General features: G+C 42.4%; 1 protein-coding gene across 11 annotated transcripts in view; it reads right to left on the bottom strand.

The window, feature by feature from the left end:
* Positions 1–3,685: 3,685 nt before the first annotated feature.
* NAIP (NLR family apoptosis inhibitory protein) overlaps positions 3,686–19,570 on the bottom strand; it is a 58,595-nt gene continuing 42,710 nt past the window's right edge. For 7 of the 11 annotated variants that reach the window (XM_005557105.5, XM_005557107.5, XM_005557104.5 and 4 more), the window contains 5 exons: positions 19,393–19,560; positions 17,448–17,600; positions 16,385–16,471; positions 14,320–14,484; positions 8,178–10,012 (listed from right to left, as the gene is read on the bottom strand). In XM_005557105.5, the coding sequence (XP_005557162.3) occupies positions 9,648–10,012; positions 14,320–14,484; positions 16,385–16,471; positions 17,448–17,600; positions 19,393–19,560 (938 nt within the window). In that variant the 3' untranslated portion in view covers positions 8,178–9,647. Of the gene's footprint in view, positions 3,905–8,177; positions 10,013–14,319; positions 14,485–16,384; positions 16,472–17,447; positions 17,601–18,851; positions 18,985–19,392; positions 19,561–19,570 lie in introns of those variants that run through there. The other 4 variants (XM_045393839.3, XM_065546360.2, XM_065546361.2 and 1 more) reach the window with 4 other exon arrangements.

Raw genomic sequence — 19,570 nt, 5'->3', positions numbered from 1 at the left:
CAACCTCCACCTCCCGGGTTCAAGCAGTCCTCCTGTCTCAGCCTCCTGAGTGGCTAGGATTACGGGCGCACGCCACCATGCCTGGCTAATTTTTGTATTTTTTTGGTAGAGACAGGGTTTCACCATGTTGGCCAGGCTGGTCTCGAACTCCTGACCTTGTGATCTGCTCGCCTTGGCCTCCCAAAGTCCTGGGATTACAGGCGTGAGCCACTGCACCCGACCTACATTTAAATTTTTAATAAATGTTTACTAAATTGTTCTCAGTAGAGGTTATATTAATTTATATTTATACCAACATGGAGAGTTTGTTTCCCACAAAATAGCCAATAATTTATCAAACCTTTGAATCTTTGTCAATTGAATAAAAATGATTATCTCATATTTATAAATTTTTATCTTATTGTGAGTTCAGCACCTTTTCGTGTGTTTAAGAACTTTTAATTTTTGTTGTTTATATGGTCTTCCTGTTACCATTTTAGGTATTTGTTTTTATTTTCACAGTTTTTGCTTATAAAATTTTATTTACAGTCAATTCTCATCATTTGTGGAATCTGTATTTGTAAAGGTACCTACTTGCTAAAATTTATTTGTAACCTAACATCAATACTCATGGCAGTTTCATGGGTTTTCATGGACATATACAGAGGTGAAAAATTTGAGAACCTTACCCAGATATTCCCAGCTGGGGTTGAACAATGTTTTTTGTTTAGCTTTCTTACTATAAACAAGTGTCCTTTTCAAAAGCAGTTTATATAGTTCTACATTTTTCACATTTTTGTGCCTTCTGTTTGGGATTTTACTGTTCAAAGTGATTCCCAAGCATTGTGCTGAAGTGCTATATAGTATGGTATTCCGAGGCGCATGCGGGCTGTGAGGTGCCTTAGAGAATACATATGTTAGATAACGTTTGTTTCGTCATGAGTTTAGTACTGTTGAGTGGGACTTAGATGATGATGAGTCATCAATATTTATTTATTTATTATATTTTTTGAGATGGAGTCTCACTCTGTCGCCCAGGCTAGAGTTCTGTCGCATAATCTTGGCTCACTGCAACCTCCTCCTCCCAGGTTCAAACGATTCTCCTGCCTCAGCCTTCCCAGTAGCTGGGATTATAGGCGCCCACCACTGCACCCAGCTTAATTTTTGTATTTTTAGTAGAGGTGGGTTTTACCATGTTGGGCAGGCTGGTCTTGAACTCCTGACCTCAAGTGATCCGCCCACCTTGGCGTCCCAAAGTGCTGGGATTACAGGTATGAGCCACCCTGCCAGGTCTATATTTATTAAGTAATGTGTCTTTAAACAGAAACAGATATAAAACAAGGTTATGTATTCATAAGTTGAAGAAAATGTGACCAAAGGCTTACAGGAACCTAACCCTGTATTTCTCTTAGGAAAAATGGCTAAGTATTCACTAATTTGCGTGTTTGTGGCAACTTTATAGAACATAACTACCTCAAGTCATTTTATAAATGATTTACAGAAGAATAAAGGGATGGCGAAAATCAACTTTGCTACCAATTTTAATGAGAATCCAAATATAGGAGACCCAAATTTTTTCCCATATTTTCCCAGTTTTGAATGTTTATGTATACCTAAAAGGCATTACATCCTTTGAAAGCAACTGTTCGTTATGCATGAATCTGGAACATACCTACCTTATAAATACTGATTTTGGATTTCATGCATCTCTACCATGTTCTACCTTATTATTTTTATTCTTCATGAACTCACTTGGTCAAAATGCAATACTTTTTGTTTTTTAATTTATTTTTATTTTTTGTAGGAATAGGGTCTCACTGTGTTGCCCAGGATGGCCTTGAACACCTGGCCTCAAGTGATCTTCCTGCCTTCCAAAGTGCTGGGAATTGCAGGGATGAGCCACGACACCTATCCAAACTGCAATACTTTTGAAAACTTAAGGGCTTATAGTTTTGTTGAAGTGATAGATGATGGCTATATTCTTTGTTACGTAACAGCAAAACATTTTTGTTTTTACATTTATAAATACCAGTTAGAATGACTTTCAGTGGATTGGTTTTCATTTTTCAAATCATCTTTACCTTCCTGTTACCTTGTATACATATCTGTCTTCCATACTTGTCCCCTTACAAACTTTTTCAAGTAAATTCTGGTGTACAGGCATAAAAGATGAAAGAACATTGTCACATTGTCACTTGTCCTTTTAGCAATTATGCGATGATTCAGCTGTTCTAGGTACAACTAGAGGGAGAGTATCCCAGGCGAGGGAGATAACAAGTACAAAGGCCCTAAGACACAAGTGTATTTAACATGTTTGGGGGACAACAAGGAGTTAATCGTGGCTGGAGTGGAAGTAAGGAGGAGAGATTAAAGAGATGGAGCTAAGAGAGGTAGTCAAGGATCAGGCCATATGTCAGCGACAGTAAGGTCTTCAGCATTTACTTTAAGTTGGGAGTCCATTGTTGAAAGGTTTTGAACCCAAGTTACAGCATGATCTGACTTACACAAAGAGACTTCTGATTGCTGTGTTGAAAATACACTATAGGTTTCAATGGAGGAAGCAGGCTGACTACTTAGAGCCAGTGTGGGTAGCAGTGGTTGGATCTGAGTATATTTTCCAAGTGGAGCCACCAGGATTTTCCAGTAGATTGATTACATGTGGTGTATGAAAGAGGAGTGTCAAGTATAACTCCAAGATTTTTGGCTTATGCATCTGGAAAAATAAAGTCAGAATTTAATGAGATGGAGGTCTACATAAGGAGTACTTTTGTGGCAGGAAAGAAGTTGGGTTTTGAACATGTGAAAATTGAGATGCCCATTAATAGAAGTTGGATGTGAATAGAGTCCAGGCCAGGTGCAGTGCCTCATGCCTGTAATCTCAGCACTTGGGGAGACCAAGGCAGGAGAATCATGTGAGCCCAGGAGTTCAAGACCAGACTGGGCAACAAAGTGAGACCCCATCTATATTATTAAAATAAAAATATGGTTCAGAGGAGAGGTCTCGGCTAGAGGTGGAAATGTAGAAGTTAGTATAGATACAGAATTTAAAGCTATTCAACTACAGGAGATAGCTGAGGAAGTTTAATCAAATAGAGAAGACGTCAGAGGAGAACTCTGGGGTTCTCTCAGTGGTTAGACATCAGATATGAAGAGAAACAGTGCAGGAGACTAAGAAGGAGCTCTCAGTGAGTTAGGAAAATCAAGAGGGATGCTCTGGAAGCCAAATGAAGGCAGTGTTTTGAGGAAGAGGGGATGATGGGCCATATGAAAACCAATAGGTCAAATGCTGTTAATGGGTCAACTAAAGTGAGGACTGAGAAGTATTCACGAATTTAGCAATGTGGAGCTCATTGGTGACCCTCATAAGAGCTGTTTTGGTGGAATGGAGGAGGTAAAATCCTGGAGGGAGAGAACATAAGAATACGCGAACAGTTGACAGTGCATATAAACAACTCTTTCATGGAACTTTGTATTTCTGAATTTTCATTTATTTGGATGTTAATAAAATCATCGGATATAGCTGTATTTTAGTAAGATTTGTTTTGTGGAACTTCAGTTGTGTATACGCATATGTGTGTGCATGTATGTGCGTATGGCGTTTTGATGGAAAATTTATTAATCGTGGGTCATGGTTAAAAAAAAAAAAAGCCTGAGAATAAGGAGTTAGATCAAGAAGGTAGAAGGAATGTTGACATAAGTTGTGGATATAGGAGATTCTACCCATATGGACACAGTGGAAGGATTTAAGGAGTTGGAGCAGGTTAGGATATATATGTGACCAAAAAGCAGGAGTTTAGCTCTCTCACTTACCCCTGCTTTTACCATGTGATGTGTCTGCTACCCCTTCACCTTCCACGATGACTGTAAGCTTCCTGAGGTCTCCCTAGAAGCCAAGCAGATGGCAGCACCATGCTTCCTGTAAAGCCTGCAGAACCATGAGGCAATTAAACCTCTTTGTAAATTATCCAGTTTGAGGTATTTATAGCAGTATAAGAATGCCCTAATTCAGAAAACTGGTACCAAGAAGTTGGGCATTGCTATAAAGATACCTAAAAATGTGGAAGCAGCTTTGGAACTGGGTAGTGAGTAGTGGTTGGAAGAGTTTGCAGGGCTCAGAAAAAGACAGGAAAATGAGGGTAAGTTTGGAACTTTTTTTTTTTTTTTTGAGGTGGAGTCTTGCTCTGTCACCCAGGCTGGAGTGCAGTGGTGTGATCTTGGCTCACTGCAACCTCTGCCTCCCAGGTTCAAGCGATTCTCCTGCCTCAGCCTCCCATGTAGCTGGGGTTACAGGCATGCGCCACCACGCCTGGCTAATATTTTTGTATTTTTAGTAGGGATGGAGTTTCACCATGTTGGCCAGGCTGGTCTTGAACTCCTAACCTCAGTGATTCACCCACCTCGACCTCCCAAAGTGCTAAGTGTCATGCGCGTCTGTGTGAAGAGACCACCAAATAGGCTTTGTGTGAGCAACATGGCTGTTTATTTCACCTGGGTGCAGGCGAGCTGAGTCCAAAGAGAGTCAGTGAAGGGAGATAAGGGTGGGACCGTTTTATAGGATTTGGGTAGGTAAAGGAAAATTACAGTCAAAGGGAGGTTGTTCTCTGGTGGGCAGGAGTGGGGGTTACAAGGTGCTCAGTGGGGGAGCTTTTTGAGCCAGGATGAGTCAGGAAAAGGAATCCCACAAGACAATATCATCCCTTAAGGCAAGGACCGGTCATTTTCACTTCTTTTGTGGTGGAATGTCATCAGTTAAGGTGGGGCAGGGCATTTGCACTTCTTTTGTGATTCTTCAGTTACTTAAGGCCATCTGGGAGTATATGTGCAAGTCACAGGGAATGCGATGGCTTGACTTGGGCTCAGAGGCCTGACTCTAAGTTTACAGGGGTGAGCCACCACTCCCGGCAAGTTTGGAACTTCTTTTTTTTCTCTGTCGCCCAGGCTGGAGTGCAGTGGCGCCATCTTGGCTCACTGCAAGCTCCACCTCCTGTGTACATGCCATCCTCCTGTCTCAGCCTCCCAAGTAGCTGGGACTACAGGCACCCAACACCAATTTTTTAAAATTTTTTGTAGTTTTAGTAGAGACGGGATTTCACCATGTTAAGCCAGGATGGTCTCGATCTCCTGACCTCGTGATCCACCTCCTTCAGTCTCCCAAAGTGCTGGGATTACAACCGTGAGCCACCGCGCCTGGCCAAGTTTGGAATTTCTTAAGAGACTGGTTAAATGGTTGTGACCAAAATGCTGATGGTGATATGGACAGTGAAGTCCAGGCTGACAAGGTCTCAAAAGGAAACAAGTAATTTATTGGGAACTGGAACAAAAGTCACATGTTATGCCTTAGCAAATAACTTGGCTGCATTCTGTTTGTGCCCTAGGGATCTGTGGAAGTTTGAACTTAAAAATTATGACCTAGGGTATCTGGCAGAAGAAATTTCTAAGCAGCAAAGCATTCAAGATGTGGCCTGCTGCTTCTAACAGCCTGTGCTGAGATGTGGGAGCAAATGAATGACTTAAAGTTGGAACTTACATTTAAACAGGAAGCAGAGCCTAAAAGTTTGGAAAATTTGCAGCCTAGCCATGTGGTAAAAAAATAGAAAACACTTTCTCATCAAGGAATTCAAGCAGGCTGTGGAGCAACCACTTGTTGATATTTGCATAACTGAAAGGGATCCAAGTGGTAATATCCAAGACAATGGGGCAAAGGCCTCAAAGGCATTTCAGAGACCTATGGGGCAGCCCCTCCTATCATAGGCCCTGAGGCCTAGGAGGACTGAATGTTTTCCTGAGCTGGGCCCTGTATGCACCCTCAGAACACTGCATCCAGATGGCTCCAACTCCAGCAGGGGCTCAAAGGGGCCCGGGTATAGCTTGGGCTGTTATTTTGGAGGGCATAAGCCACAGCCTTCACAGCTTCCATTAGGTGGTAAGCCTGCAGGCGCACAGAATGCAAAAATGGTGGATTCTTGGTAGCCTCTGCCTGGATTTCAGAGGATGTATGGAAAAGCCTGGGTGTCCAAACAGAAGCTTGCTGCAGGGGCAGAGCCCTCACAGAGAGCCTCTACTAGGGCAGTGTGGAGGGGAAATGTGGGGTTAAAGGCCCCATGCAGAGTCCCTACTGGGGCACTGCCTAGTGGAGCTGTGAGAAGAGGGCTACTGTTCTCCAGACTCCAGAATGGTGGAGCCACTAGCAGCTTGTACCCTGCACCTGGAAAAGCCACAGGCAATCAACTCCAGCCTGTGACAGCAGCCTCAGGGGCTGAACTCTGCAAAGCTATAGGAGCAGAGCTGCCCAAGGCCTTGGGAGCCCAATCCTCATATCAGCATGCCACATGGAGATCATTGTGGAGTTTTATGATTCAATGACTGGCATGCTGGGTTTTGAACTTGCATGGGGCCTGTAGCCCCCTTTTTTGGCAGATTTTTCCATTTTGGAATGGAAATATTTCCCCAACCCCTGAACCCTTACTGTATGTTGGAAGTAAATAATTTGTTTTTCATTTTATAGGCTCATAGGTGGAAGGGATTTGCCTTGTCTCAGATGAGACTTTGGACTTCTGAGTTAATGCTGGAATGAGTTAAGACTTTGGGGGACTGTTGGGAAGGCATGGTTGTATTTTGCAATATGAAAAGGACATAAGACTTGGGAGGGGCCAGAGGTGGAATGATATGGTTTGGATATTTGTCTCTACTCATGTTGAATTGTGTCCCCAGTGTTGGAGATGTGGCATGGTGGGAGGTGTTTGGATCATGGAGGCAAATCCCTCATGGCTTGGTGTTATCTTTGTGTTGATACCGAGTTCTCATGAGATCTGGTCATTTAAAAGTGTATGGAACCTGCCCCCCCCCCCCCACTGTCTCTCACTTGTTTCTGCTTTTGTCATGTGACATGTGTGCTCACCTTCCACCATGATTTTAAGTTCCTGAGGCCTCCCTAAAAGCCGAGCAGATGCCAGCACCATACTTCCTGTGAAGCCTGCAGAACCGTGAGTCATCTAAACCTCTTTTCTTTATGAAAGAAAGAAAAGGAAGGAAGGGAGAGAGGGAAAGAGAAAGGGAGACAGGAAGAGATGGATGGAGGAAGGGAGGGAGGGCTTACAACCATGAGGACAGGTGCTGGGTCAATGAGGGATGACTTGGGAGTCCTATGAAGACTGATGTAAACTAGAATAAAGGGCGTGATGAGCTTATGATTCAAAAGTATTTTGTCATAGAAGTAGTTCATTTTCTGTAAAACAACAGAGTAAATATTTTAGCTTTGTAGGCCACTGATAGTCTCTGTTGCTTTAAAAAATGTGAAAACCATTCTTAGCTTGAGGGCTGGACAGTCCAGGGCCATACTTTACTGACCCCTGCTTGAACTAAAAGCCCTTAGAAGAAGCTCTGGACAAATAATTTGCATGGAATCTTACGAGTTTTTAACATATTATGATGTTCGGTAGTTTAGGTATATTAAATGCCTGACGTACAATATTTTTACTTACAATGGGTTTTTCAGGATATAACCCTGTTGTAAGTTGAGGAGCATCTGTATATTTTTATTTTATTTTTACTTTTTTTGAAACAGAGTCTTGCTCTGTCACCCAGGCTGGAGTGCAGTGGCATGATCTCGGCTCACTGCAACCTCCGCCTCCTGGGTTCAAGCAATTCTCCTGCCTCAGCCTCCCAAGTAGCTGGGACTACAGTTGCACACCACTACGCCTGGCTATTTTTTTAAAATTTTTTTTGTATTGTTAGTAGAGACAGGATTTCACCATGTTGGCCAGGCTGGTCTTGAACTTCTGACCTCAAGTGATCTGCCCACCTTGGCCTCCCAAAGTGCTGGAATTACAGGCGTGAGCCACTGCATCCGACCAAGCATCTGTATATTAAACTTTCCCCATTCAAATTGCTGTGTGGTTTCTGTCTCCTGACTGGATTCTGATATAATGCTTAACAACCTTTCTAATTACAAAGGTATTACATATAAAATCAGACAAGCAAGAAGACTATCCATCCCACCTTCTAGTACTCTTGCCCTCCAGAGGTAGCTCCAGTTAACGTCTTAGTGCTAAACTAGATTTATTTTTGTTTTAAATAGAAAAATAACGCAGGCACTAGTAAAACAAAAAGCGATACAGAAAGGGAGAGAGTGAAAACTAAGAATGGCTTCCAGGCCCACTTCCTAGAGGTACCCACTATTAACATTTGTAGATACATCCTTCCAGAATATTTTTCCAGTTTTATTTAGGTATAATAAATTAAAATTATGTATATTTCAGTTGTACAACATGGATGTTCAACATGTTTTGGTATACATATACTTTCTGATATGATAAACGGTTACCACAAGCAAGCTCATTAACATATTCAGAAATTCTTAATGTAGCTAGAAATGTAAGTGGTTTTGTTTTTTGTTTTTTGTTTTGAGACAGGGTCTCACTCTGTTGCCCAGGCTGGAATGCAGTGGCGCCATCTCAGCTCACTGCAACCTCTGCCTCCCGGGTTCAAGCAAGTCTTGCATCTCAGCTGCCCTAGTGACTGGGACTACAGGCATGTGCCACCACACCTGGCTAGTTTTTGTATTTTTAGTAGAGATGGGGTTTCACCATGCTGGCCAGGCTGGTCTCAAATTCCTGACCTTAAATGATTCGCCCGCCTCAGCCTCCCAAAGTGCTGGGATTACAGGTGTGAGCCACTGCACTCAGTCGTAAGTGGTTTTCTAAACAAATGAGACCACACCATACATACTGTCCCTATATTTCATACTTGGGCAAGGGGAGGAGAATGGACTTCTTTCTTACTAAAAATAAAAATGAGGATAAAAGTATGGTTGTTTACCAACTTATAGTAGTATCATGAATTTAGAATGGTCTTCTGGCCATTCAGAAAACTACTTAACTGGTAGGAATGAAATTCTGGACACTGACATTGATATAGACACTCATATCAAATATAATACTATGAAATACTATGATATGGAAATAATATTATGAAATCACTAGAGATAAAATATTTTCTACCCAAGGAGAGTGGATTCATAAGAAAATTCTAACTTATAGCATATGTTGAACTCTGAAAAGCCTCTGGAATAAAGTCCAGGTCCCTAACCCCTGTTTCCTCTTTACACTGGCAGTGGATAAAGGGAAAGTAAGTTAATTCTACTGTACCAAAGCTAGTTCAATATAGAAAACAGGTTCTATAAGGCTTAAGGAATATCTCTTGACCCACAGAAGATTCATGTGGATCCTGTGTTAAACTCGTTTCATCCATGTATGAAACCGATTCAACCATTAAGTTAGCCATTTATTATATAAATTGAACACTTCTTCCATATTGTGGCTTTTAGATAGATTGGCAGACCTGTCCCCAACCCCTTCCCTGTTGACCATGGACAATAGAGCGTTAGCTGTATCAACTTGATTGAAGGGTTTACCTTTAGCTGGGGTGGATTTTTCAGGGACCTCAAAGGTATTGGTGATGATTTATTTCTTGAGCTTGGTGGTGAGTATGCAGGACTGTTTTTTGTTTTGTTTTGTTCTGTTTTTTAGCGAGCCTTACACATTTTCTTTTGTATGCAATATTTAATAATTTTGGATAAGTTGGTTTTTAGCATTAATTGAACAACTTTTTTTACATCCTCAATGTGCCACAAGACAAATTATTGATTCAGCAGTTTTTAGCTGAATCTTTTATTTCTGAATGATTGGAGAGAACGGCAATATCCATTTCTGGAGAATAGTTAAGTACTTAGATTGAGGATGTCTTTCTTTCATGACATTAAGCAATGCAATATCATCTGCATCCAAGAGCCAACTTAACATGTTCAGTCTAATGAGGCTTGGCAGTCGTAACACACATTGACTCAAAGACTTGACTGTTGTGGCCTGAGCTTTGATACACTCTGTGAAATGCCTGCAGATGTTCAACTCCTGCAAGTTTGGCATGTTGTCCAGTGCTCGAAAGAAATTTCTGTATCCTTCCTCTGTAATCTTGTGATTGATTGAAAGATTTAAGTTCTCAAGTTTCTGGAAACCTCCATTGATTGCTACTTTGGCTACAAAAACAAAATATTTATGAAAATAGAATCATAAGGACTTCCATTTCAATAATGGTGGACTAGGTTATTTTAACCAGCCTCCTCTCCCACCACCACTACTAGTAGGAAGTGCTCAATATAATTTTGTTTTTTGAAATGCGGTCTTGCTGGGTTAACACAGGCGGGTCTCTTTTTCTTTTTCTTTTTCCCCCCTTTTTTTTTTTTTTTTTTTGAGATGGAGTCTTGCTCTGTCACCCAGGCTGGAGTGCAGTAGTGCAATCTCGGCTCACTGCAACCTCTGCCTCCCAGGTTCACGCCATTCTCCTGCCTCAGCCTCCAGAGTAGCTGGGACTACAGGCGCCCACCACCATGCCAAGCTAATTTTTTGTATTTTTAGTAGAGGTGGGGTTTCACCATGTTAGCCGGGATGGTCTCGATCGCCTGACCTTGTGATCCACCTGCTTCGGCCTTCCAAAGTGCTGGGATTACAGGTGTGAGCCACTGCACCTGGCCATCACAGGCTGGTCTCAAACTCCTGGACTCAAGTGATCCTCCTGCCTCAGCTTCCCAAGTAGCTGGGATTACAAGCACATGTCACTGTGCCCAGCTTAATGTAATATTTTAAAAATATCTCCTTAAAAAACTCAAAGAGCTGATGGGTTAATAAAGAAGCACCTGGCAAAAATATAAGGGAGAAGCAGAAACCAAAGAAGTACAGCCAAGTCTTAAAGCACCGACGCCATTGTGCTGAGAGTTTCTCCATCCTGGACAAATACGAGCTTCTCTTTTGGTCTCACAGGAGGTCACATCGTGGCTACAAACCAGACTAAGTTGGCCGGTCACACTGGCTCACGCCTGTAATCCCAGCACTTTGGGAGGCCGAGGTGGGTGGATCACTTGAAGTCAGGAGTTTGAGACCAGCCTGGCCAACATGGTGAAACCCCGTCTCTACTAAAAATATAAGAATCAGCCGGATATGGTGGCGCATGCCTGTAATCTCAGCTGCTCGGGAGGCTGAGGCAGGAGAATCAGTTTGAACCTGGGAGGTAGAGGTTGCAGTGAGCCGAGATCCCACTACTGCACTCCAGCCTGGGTGACAGAGCAAGACTCCGTCTAAAAAAACAAAACAGAAAAACAGAACAAAACAAAAAAAACACAAAAAAACGAAAAAGAAAAATCCAGACTAAATTACAAGGGACTTCAGAAATTGTGGCAACTATGTCTTCCCCTTTTATAGAGAAGGGGGTGTGACATTCCTAAAGCCATGTCATCTGACTGTCTACTGCTATGCCCTATTTCTGTTGCCCAGAAGGGACCCTCCTGTTTGAGACGAAAGCCTCTGAAGGAAACGGAAGCTGGGCACACCCTGTGTTCTCAATGAACACAGGTTGACTAGACTTTGGAATGGGTACCGAGCAGAGTTTTTGTTGTTTCGTTTTGGGGTTTAAAACAAAATTTTTTTTTTGAGACAGGGTGTCACTTGGTTGCCTGGGCTGGAGTTGCAATGGTTCAGTTATAACTCACTGCAGCCTAGAATTTCTGGGCTCAGGCAATCCTCCCGCCTCAGCCTCCTGAGTCCTAGCTACTCAGGACTAGCCACCATGCTTGGCTAATTTTTTCAATTTTTTATGGAGATAAGGTCTTGCTATATTGCCCAATCTTGTCTCAAACTCCTGGCCTCAAGCAGTCCTTCTGTCTTGGCCTCCCAATGTGTTGGGATTACAGGCATGAGCCACTATGCCCAGCTTTGTTTTTAATTGCTAAACCTCTTTTTTTTTTCTAACTTGGGCAAAGGTTAAGTTTGGTTTCAATCTAGAATCTATGACTGTAGCTTGACTGAGGTTAAAGAACAGAGGGACTGAGAAAATGTCTTCAGCTATGTCCTGAATAGGTATCTTCAGTAACATTCAAGAGATATTTCTCATTCCCCCACATGAAGGACACTTCTGGAGGGACTTGAAGACAGACTCAGGTCTTCCACATGCATTCCCTTCTTTCCCCTGTTTCAGCATAACGTCCACTTCCTATTGTGTTGTTAGCCAGTTCCGTGATGTGTCTGAATGCTGTCTCCCACAGGTAAAGTTTAAGCATTACTGACTACTGGCAAACAGTGGCCTCTCAGCTGTCCCTCAGAAGCAGCTACAGAAAAGTAATCTTGCTTTGTTCAGTCAACAGATATTTATTGAGTTCCCACTGTGGGCCAGGCATACCCTGCTGGGTGCTGGGAAGAGAAAACACCCGCTGTCAGGAGGGAGAGGGACAGGGGTTACTGGCTCAAGAGATCTGTGTGAGAGTCAAGTTCTAAGGAAGGCTTTGACCTAATGTAGTGAGAAGAATAAAACACAAATAATTTATAGTAAATGAGGATGAGAGAGACCATAAAATTTAATGTCATTAAATTCTTCCTCATAAGGAGGAAGAAACAAGGCCTTTAAGAAAAAAGGCTGTAAGTTGTCATTGTTTTTTAGTTTTTTTTTTTTTTAGATAACATAAAATAACAGTGCTGAGCAGTAAGAAAATGAGATGCAGCCCTTGTAACACACCCGGCAAAGCCTCTCCGTTCGGGCTTTTACTTTCCAGTCTTTTTCTCACAACTCACTCCTGCCTTTTGCTCCAGATATTCCTTTTTTCCCCCCAAGTTCTTCAAATACATCTGGTTCTCTTTAACTCCAGGCTGTGACCTAAGTGATTACCTCTGTTTGAAATGATGTCTCAATCCCTCCTCTACCAACTATGTCTGGGTCATTCTTCCTTCAGGTCTCGACAGAAATCTCAATTCCTCAGGCCAGGCACCGCGGCTCATGCGTGGAATCCCAGCACTTTGGGAGGCTGAGGTGGGCAGATTACTTGAGGTCAGGAGTTTGAGACCAGCCTAGATAACATGACGAAACCCCGTCTCTACTAAAAATACAAAAATTAGCTGGGTGTGGTGGTGTACGCCTGTAGTCCCAGCTACTCAGGAGGCTGAGGCAGGAGAATCACTTGAACCCAGGAGGCTGAGGTTGCAGTGAGCCGAGATCCCGCCACTGCACTCCAGCCTGGGCAACAGAGCAAGACTCTGCCTCAAAAAAACAAAAGAAAAAAAAAAAAGAAAAAGAAATCTCAGTTCCTAAAAAAGGGCTCCCCTGGTTCCAAATTAGGTTGAGTCATTCTGCTATATGCAAAAAGAGCAGAGAAAGAATGGCGGAGAGGAATCGGGCAGAAGCTATATGCATATTGGCCAAGAACTTCCCAAAACGGATAAGAGACATCAAGCACAGAGCCAATCAGTTCTAGAAACCACAAGCAGAGTAAATACAAAGAAAACCCACCAGGACACATTAGCGTGCACCTGCTGCTGTTGTCTGCTCAGGTGGCCATAACAAAATGCCCTAAAATGTCCTATCTCCAGATACAAACACATTGGGGGTTAGGGCTTCAACACATGGATTCTGGGGGGTACACAAGTTCATAGCAACTGCCACAAAAGAAAACAAAGAAAATAATCTTAAAAGCCACCAAAGGAGGGGGAAAAGATACCTCACCTTCAAGAGCACAACAAAAAGACGACAGCCGCCGAAACAAAAGATACTATGGAAGCTAGAGATGTGAGAGAAAATACGCGCCAAAAATAGAAGTCTATACTCACTGAAAAAAATATATTTCAAAAGCAAAGTAAAAGACCTTTCTAGGCTGGGCACGGTGGCTCATGCCTGTAATCCCAGCACTTTGGGAGGTCAAGGAGGGCGGATCACTTGAGGTCAGGAGTTCGAGACTAGCCTGGCCAACATGGTGAAACCCTGTGTTTACTAAAAATACAAACACTAGCCGGGTGTGGTGGCAGGCACCTGTAATCCCAGATACTTGGGAGGCTGAGGCAGGAGAATCGCTTGAACCCAGGAGGCAGAGGTTGCAGTGACCTGAGATCGTGCCATTGCACTCCAGCCTGGGCAACAAGCGAAACGCCATCTCAAAAGAAAAAGAAAAAAAGAAAAGAAAATTCAGTGAGCAGTACATATATGATTTTTGTACTCTCCTGTGTGTGTATTCATCTTCAGTTTTAAAAAGGAGTACTTAGGAGGATATGTGACCAGGTGTCTGAAACACCAGGTGACAAGAACACAGATTTGAGGGCTTGTATATCCACAAATGGGAGACCTTTTTGTACTTCCAAATCTGACCAGAATGCGCCTAAATCCAAGAAGGACACTAGGAGGGACAGTATGATAGTGAAAATGAGGAAGTGGGTTGAAAATTTCTAGAGGGACAAATGTTTATATAGACATGTTGCAGCAGAAAGCTTGGCTATACCACTGGCTTCCATGCAAGCTGAAACACTAGCTCACCAATTTCCACCACGCTGTCATCATTCAACGTCTGGAAAAATGAGAGGACTCGGAGACAGTGAAGCTGCTGACACTGCTGGATGATCAGTTTGGCCACTTGATAAATTGCATCCCCAGTAGGAAGGATCAATTCTTCCAGGTTACTAAGAGAACCTAAAATGTAGGCTGTCAGAAAAGACCAAAAAGCTATTCTCTTTGTACTTTTTGTTCCTGTGCAACAGTAATCTGAAAATCATGCATGGTCTAAACATCATGCACAGTCCAGGAAACTCCATGTAGCAAAGAGGCCATTCCTCTTGCTCTCCCAGGGCAAGAGAAGGGCCGGCACATGCTTTCATCTTCCTGGCTCCTCCAGACAATTCCTCCACCACCCCCTACCAACCAATCTCTCCTGCACTGAAGTCCAGGCTGCCAGTTAAATCTCCATTTCCTCATTTAGAATGAAGCTTTTCCTGACCTGCAGTTTCCTTTCCTAGCTCTGCAATGCCTTCAGCCACCTCCTTTCCCATTCCACCTCCCATTGTCATCCTCAGTGATTCTGCACCGGCCTCCCAGCCCTAAAGCCTCACACTCCACCACTCTTAGAACCTTCCTTTTCACTTTGACGCCTTCCTAGCATGGCACACTATAGATCATTTGATCATTAGAAAGTTAACTTCTGAGGCCTCACGCATGGAAATATATTGATGTCCCAGGCTTATTTTCTTTCCCTGTCTCAGTTCTTGAATCAGCCAATTTTGCAAGGACCCTGGTTCCTTTAAGGAAGGACAGGATTTAGAAATCAGTATCTAGGCACTTGGTGTGTTCATTATTACTGCAGTACCTTCTAGTCTCTCCATTGACTGAACTGAGAAATATGTATGTGTGTATCTACAGACATGGAGATCAGTGTATATATACAGAGGTATCTATTTATGTATGTTCATAGGTTAAAAAACCATGAGGCCAGACCAATATTTCCAATTCTAATCCAATACCTCGAAGCTCGTTCTAGCCTCACCTTTCAGTATTAGTAAATTCCTTTTCCAACTGTGAGGAAATGTGGCTCTCGTTATACTCACTGTTTTGTTTCTTTGTTTGTATGTTTGTTTTTGAGATGGAGTCTTGCTCTGTCACCCAGGCTAGAGTACACTGGCCTGATCTTGGCTCACTGCAATCTCTGCCTCCCAGGTTTGAGAGATTCTCCTGCCTCAGCCTCCCAAGTAGCTGGGACTACAGGCATGTGCCCCCACGCCCAGCAAATTTTTGTATTTTTTAGTAGAGACGGGGTTTAACCATGTTGACCAGGCTAGTCTTGAACTCCTGACCTCAGGTGATCCACCCACTTCGGCCTCCCAAAGTGCTGGGATTACAGGCATGAGCCACTGCACCTGGCTATACTCACAGTATTATTTGCTTAATCAACCTGTGATATATGCCAGCCATCCCCTTGGCCCTGATCCTACCTCTGCCATCTCAGCCCCCACCCACCTAGCTACCTCCAAAGGAAGAGAAGAGAAGAGGAGGATCCTGGCAATCTTTATGCACGCTTATGTTTGAGAAGCACTTTGAATAGCACAGCTCTACAGTTCCTATCTCCACTGCCTCACTTTATTTTTTTTTTCCTGTTAGAATATTTTCGATGAGCATACATTACTTTCATAATCATTTTTTAAAAATCAGAAAGTATTTAAATTCTATAGCTATCATTTTATGAAACATAGGGTTTCACATATTGAGTTTTCTTAACCTTAAAAGATAGATTTTTACTTATATTCTAGTAACCTTTGAAACTATGAGGTCTTATATTTGGAACAGATACCTGACAATGAAATTGCATAGTGCTATAATGACCAAATATGTACTCTAAGAAGTCATTCTGCTTTGAATGAGATCAAGTCTGGAGGTAAAACTATAGTGAAGGCATTTGGTGGGTAGAAATTGAGCATCACTATCGCTTCGTTCTAGTAAGCAAGGGTAGCTAATACATATCTTACTTCCTTGTGGCTAACTAAAAATAGGAGAAAAAGGATTCTGGGCAGAAAGAGAATAAGAGTACGTAAAAAGCACTATTTTGTAAACATACCAAATTTTTCCGATGTTTCCTCATCAGGAAAATGCTGGCCTGCAAGATTTAATATCTTCAGAGAAATAAAATTTGGCAAAATGGCAACTATGAAAGGGAAAATAAAAATTTAGTTATGTCCGCTACATCTCTCACAGCAAAGCGTAACATCTTTAAAATGAAGAAATTAGAAATTAATGTAATAATTCGGATTGAATTCATATGACTAAGTAGATAAAACAAATTTTTGCTCAGAAAATAATTCTGATAACTAGAAATGTCATTAAAATTCTAGAAATTTCAAATCCAACTGAACTTAAAGGTAAAAAAGAAAATTCTGGAAACACATATACTTTATTATTTAAGAAACAATTTTTCTCTTTTTTTCTTTCTTTTTTTAAAGAGACAAGGTCTCTGTCACCAAGGCTGGAGTGCACTGGTACCATCACAGCTCGCTGCAACCTCAACCTTCTGGGCTCAAGGAATCTTCCTGCCTTCTTCCCTGGTAGCTGGGATTACAGGTACCACTGTGCCCAACTGATTTTTTAAAAACTTTTCAGAGATGGAGGACTTGTTATGTTGCCCAGACTGGTCTCAAACCCCTGACCTCAAGCGAGCCTCCTGCCTCAGCTTCCCAAAGTGCTGGGATTACAGGCATGAGTCACCACACCCAGCCTCAAAATATGGCTCTTTTTAAAGAGTGGTTAATATGACTCTGTGTCCATAGAAACATCTTTTTTTTTTTTTTTTTTTTTGTGAGACATAGAGTCTCGCTCTGTTGCCCAGGCTAGAGTGCAGTGGCCAGATCTCAGCTCACTGCAAGCTCCGCCTCCCGGGTTTATGCCATTCTCCTGCCTCAGCCTCCCGAGCAGCTGGGACTACAGGCGCCCGCCACCTCACCCGGCTAGTTTTTTTTGTATTTTTTAGTAGAGACGGGGTTTCACCGTGTTAGCCAGGATGGTCTCGATCTCTTGACCTCGTGATCTGCCCATCTCGGCCTCCCAAAGTGCTGGGATTACAGGCTTGAGCCACCGCGCCTGGCCAGAAACATCTTAAACCACAATTGTAATATTATAACTCTTACCAAATGGGACGGCTTCAAAAAATGAACCCGAAAACTTAATTTCTGTGAGTTTCTTACAGGAAGCAAGTACAGTCATGAGAGACTCAAAATCCGAAAAGGAGTTACACTTCAGATGGAAAACATGAAGGTTTGGAGAATTTCGAATCAATTTTACTGTAAAAGATCAAGGATTTTCAGAAATTAGAAAATACTGCAAATTTCTATCAAAATTAGCCAAGTAGTTTATTATTTTGTTTCAATAATACTGAATTAAAACCAGCTACCACGATGTCATGATCTAAGAATCAGGTCACTGGACTTGGGTTCAGGTTCTGCAACTAACAACTGATGTGAATTTTGACACATTATTGACCCTCTCTGGATAACAGTTTTCTCTTCTATAAAATACAGGCATTGACTCAGTAGCATCACCTTCAGCTTTAACATCTAATAACTCTTAAGTTTGTACATGACATTTGCACAATAAGAATACTGTACAAAGAGGCCAGGTGCAGTGGCTCACACCTGTAATCCCAGCACTTTGGGAGGCCGAGGCGGGTGGATCACCTGAGCTCAGGAGTTCAAGACCAGCCTGACCAACATGGTGAAACCCTGTCTCTACTAAAAATACAAACATTTGCCGAGCGTGGGTGGCAGGCGCCTGTAATCCCAACTACTCAGGAGGCTGAGGTAGGAGAATCACTTGAACCCAGGAGGCAGAGGTTGCAGTGAGCCGAGATCACGCCACCAAACTCCAGCCTGGGCAACAGAGCAAGACTGCATCTCAATTAAAAAAAAAAAAAAAAAAAAAAAAGAATACTACACAAAGAATACTGTAATCCTAGCACTTTGGGAGGCCGAGGCGGGCGGATCACCTGAGGTCAGGAGTTTGAGACTGGCCTGGCCAACATGGTGAAACCCTGTCTCTACTAAAAATATTAAAAAATTAGCCAGGCTTGGTGGTTGATGCCTGTAATCCCAGCTACTTGGGAGACTGAGGCAGGAGAATTGCTTGAACCCAGGAAACGGAGGTTGCAGTGAGCCAACACGGTGCCACTGCACTCTAGCCTGGGCGACAGAGTGAGACTCTATCTCAAAAAAAAAAAAAAAAAGAAAAAGAAACATAAAAGGAATGACAACTCTGAAGCAAAACCTAAATTTGTTTCAAAAATTGCTGACAAATATAACTACCACCTCCAGCTTCGATGTGTATACGTACACACACACACACACACACACACACACACACACACACACACACACACACACAAACACACACACAAGTTTCGCTGTTGTTCCCCAGGCTAGAGTACGATGTTGCAATCTCGGCTCACACTGCAATCTCTGCCTCCCTGGTTCAGGCAATTCTCCTGCCTCAGCCTCTCAAGTAGCTGGGATTAGAGGCATATGCCACCATGCCAGCTAATTTTTGCATTTTTAGTAGAGACAGGGTTTCACCATGTTGCTAAGGCTGGTCTCAAACTCCTGACTTCAAGTGATCTGCCCTTCTTGGTCTCCTAAAGTGGTGGGATTACAGGCGTGAGCCATCATACCCGGCCTATATTAGGGATTAAGAAACTCAGATTTTAGAGTCAATATTCCTCTATTTGAGTCACAGATCTACATTTCCTTAGCTGGATATTACAAATTACTTAATCTCTTTATGTCTCAGTTTTCCCAGCTACAAAAGAGCATTAGTAATAGTACTTTACTTCATAGAGTGAGTTATGAAGACTGAGTTAATATTTGTGAAGTGCTTAGGACACTTCCTAGTGTGTAGTAAAGGCTCAATAATTACAAATAGCGCTCTGCTTTCTTAATGAGAAAGAGTGCTATTCCTCACAATTTACCATGGATACAGGCTACACCCTTAGAACCACAGAAACTTTAACTCTTAAGTAAATTATTGACCAAGTAGCTTTTCCAACCGATGTAAAAAACAAGCATATTAAAGTGCCATCCTTACCTAGTTTGGAAGGATCACAGTCAGCTGAAATTTGAATCAATAATTTCTCCATATGATGGAAGTTTGGAAATTCTTCAGGAATGACTGAAAAAACATTTATGTTGCCCTTCAGATCCACTGACAGTTCTTTCAGGCACAGGAACTTATCCAGATTAGGAAAGATTTGGTCTGGAAAACA

Source organism: Macaca fascicularis, chromosome 6 (assembly GCF_037993035.2).
Source record: "Macaca fascicularis isolate 582-1 chromosome 6, T2T-MFA8v1.1".
In the NCBI taxonomy this organism is placed as follows: Eukaryota; Metazoa; Chordata; class Mammalia; order Primates; family Cercopithecidae; genus Macaca; species Macaca fascicularis.
The sequence above is the reverse complement of the archived record's forward strand: the minus strand, read 5'-3'. Positions and strand labels throughout refer to the sequence as shown.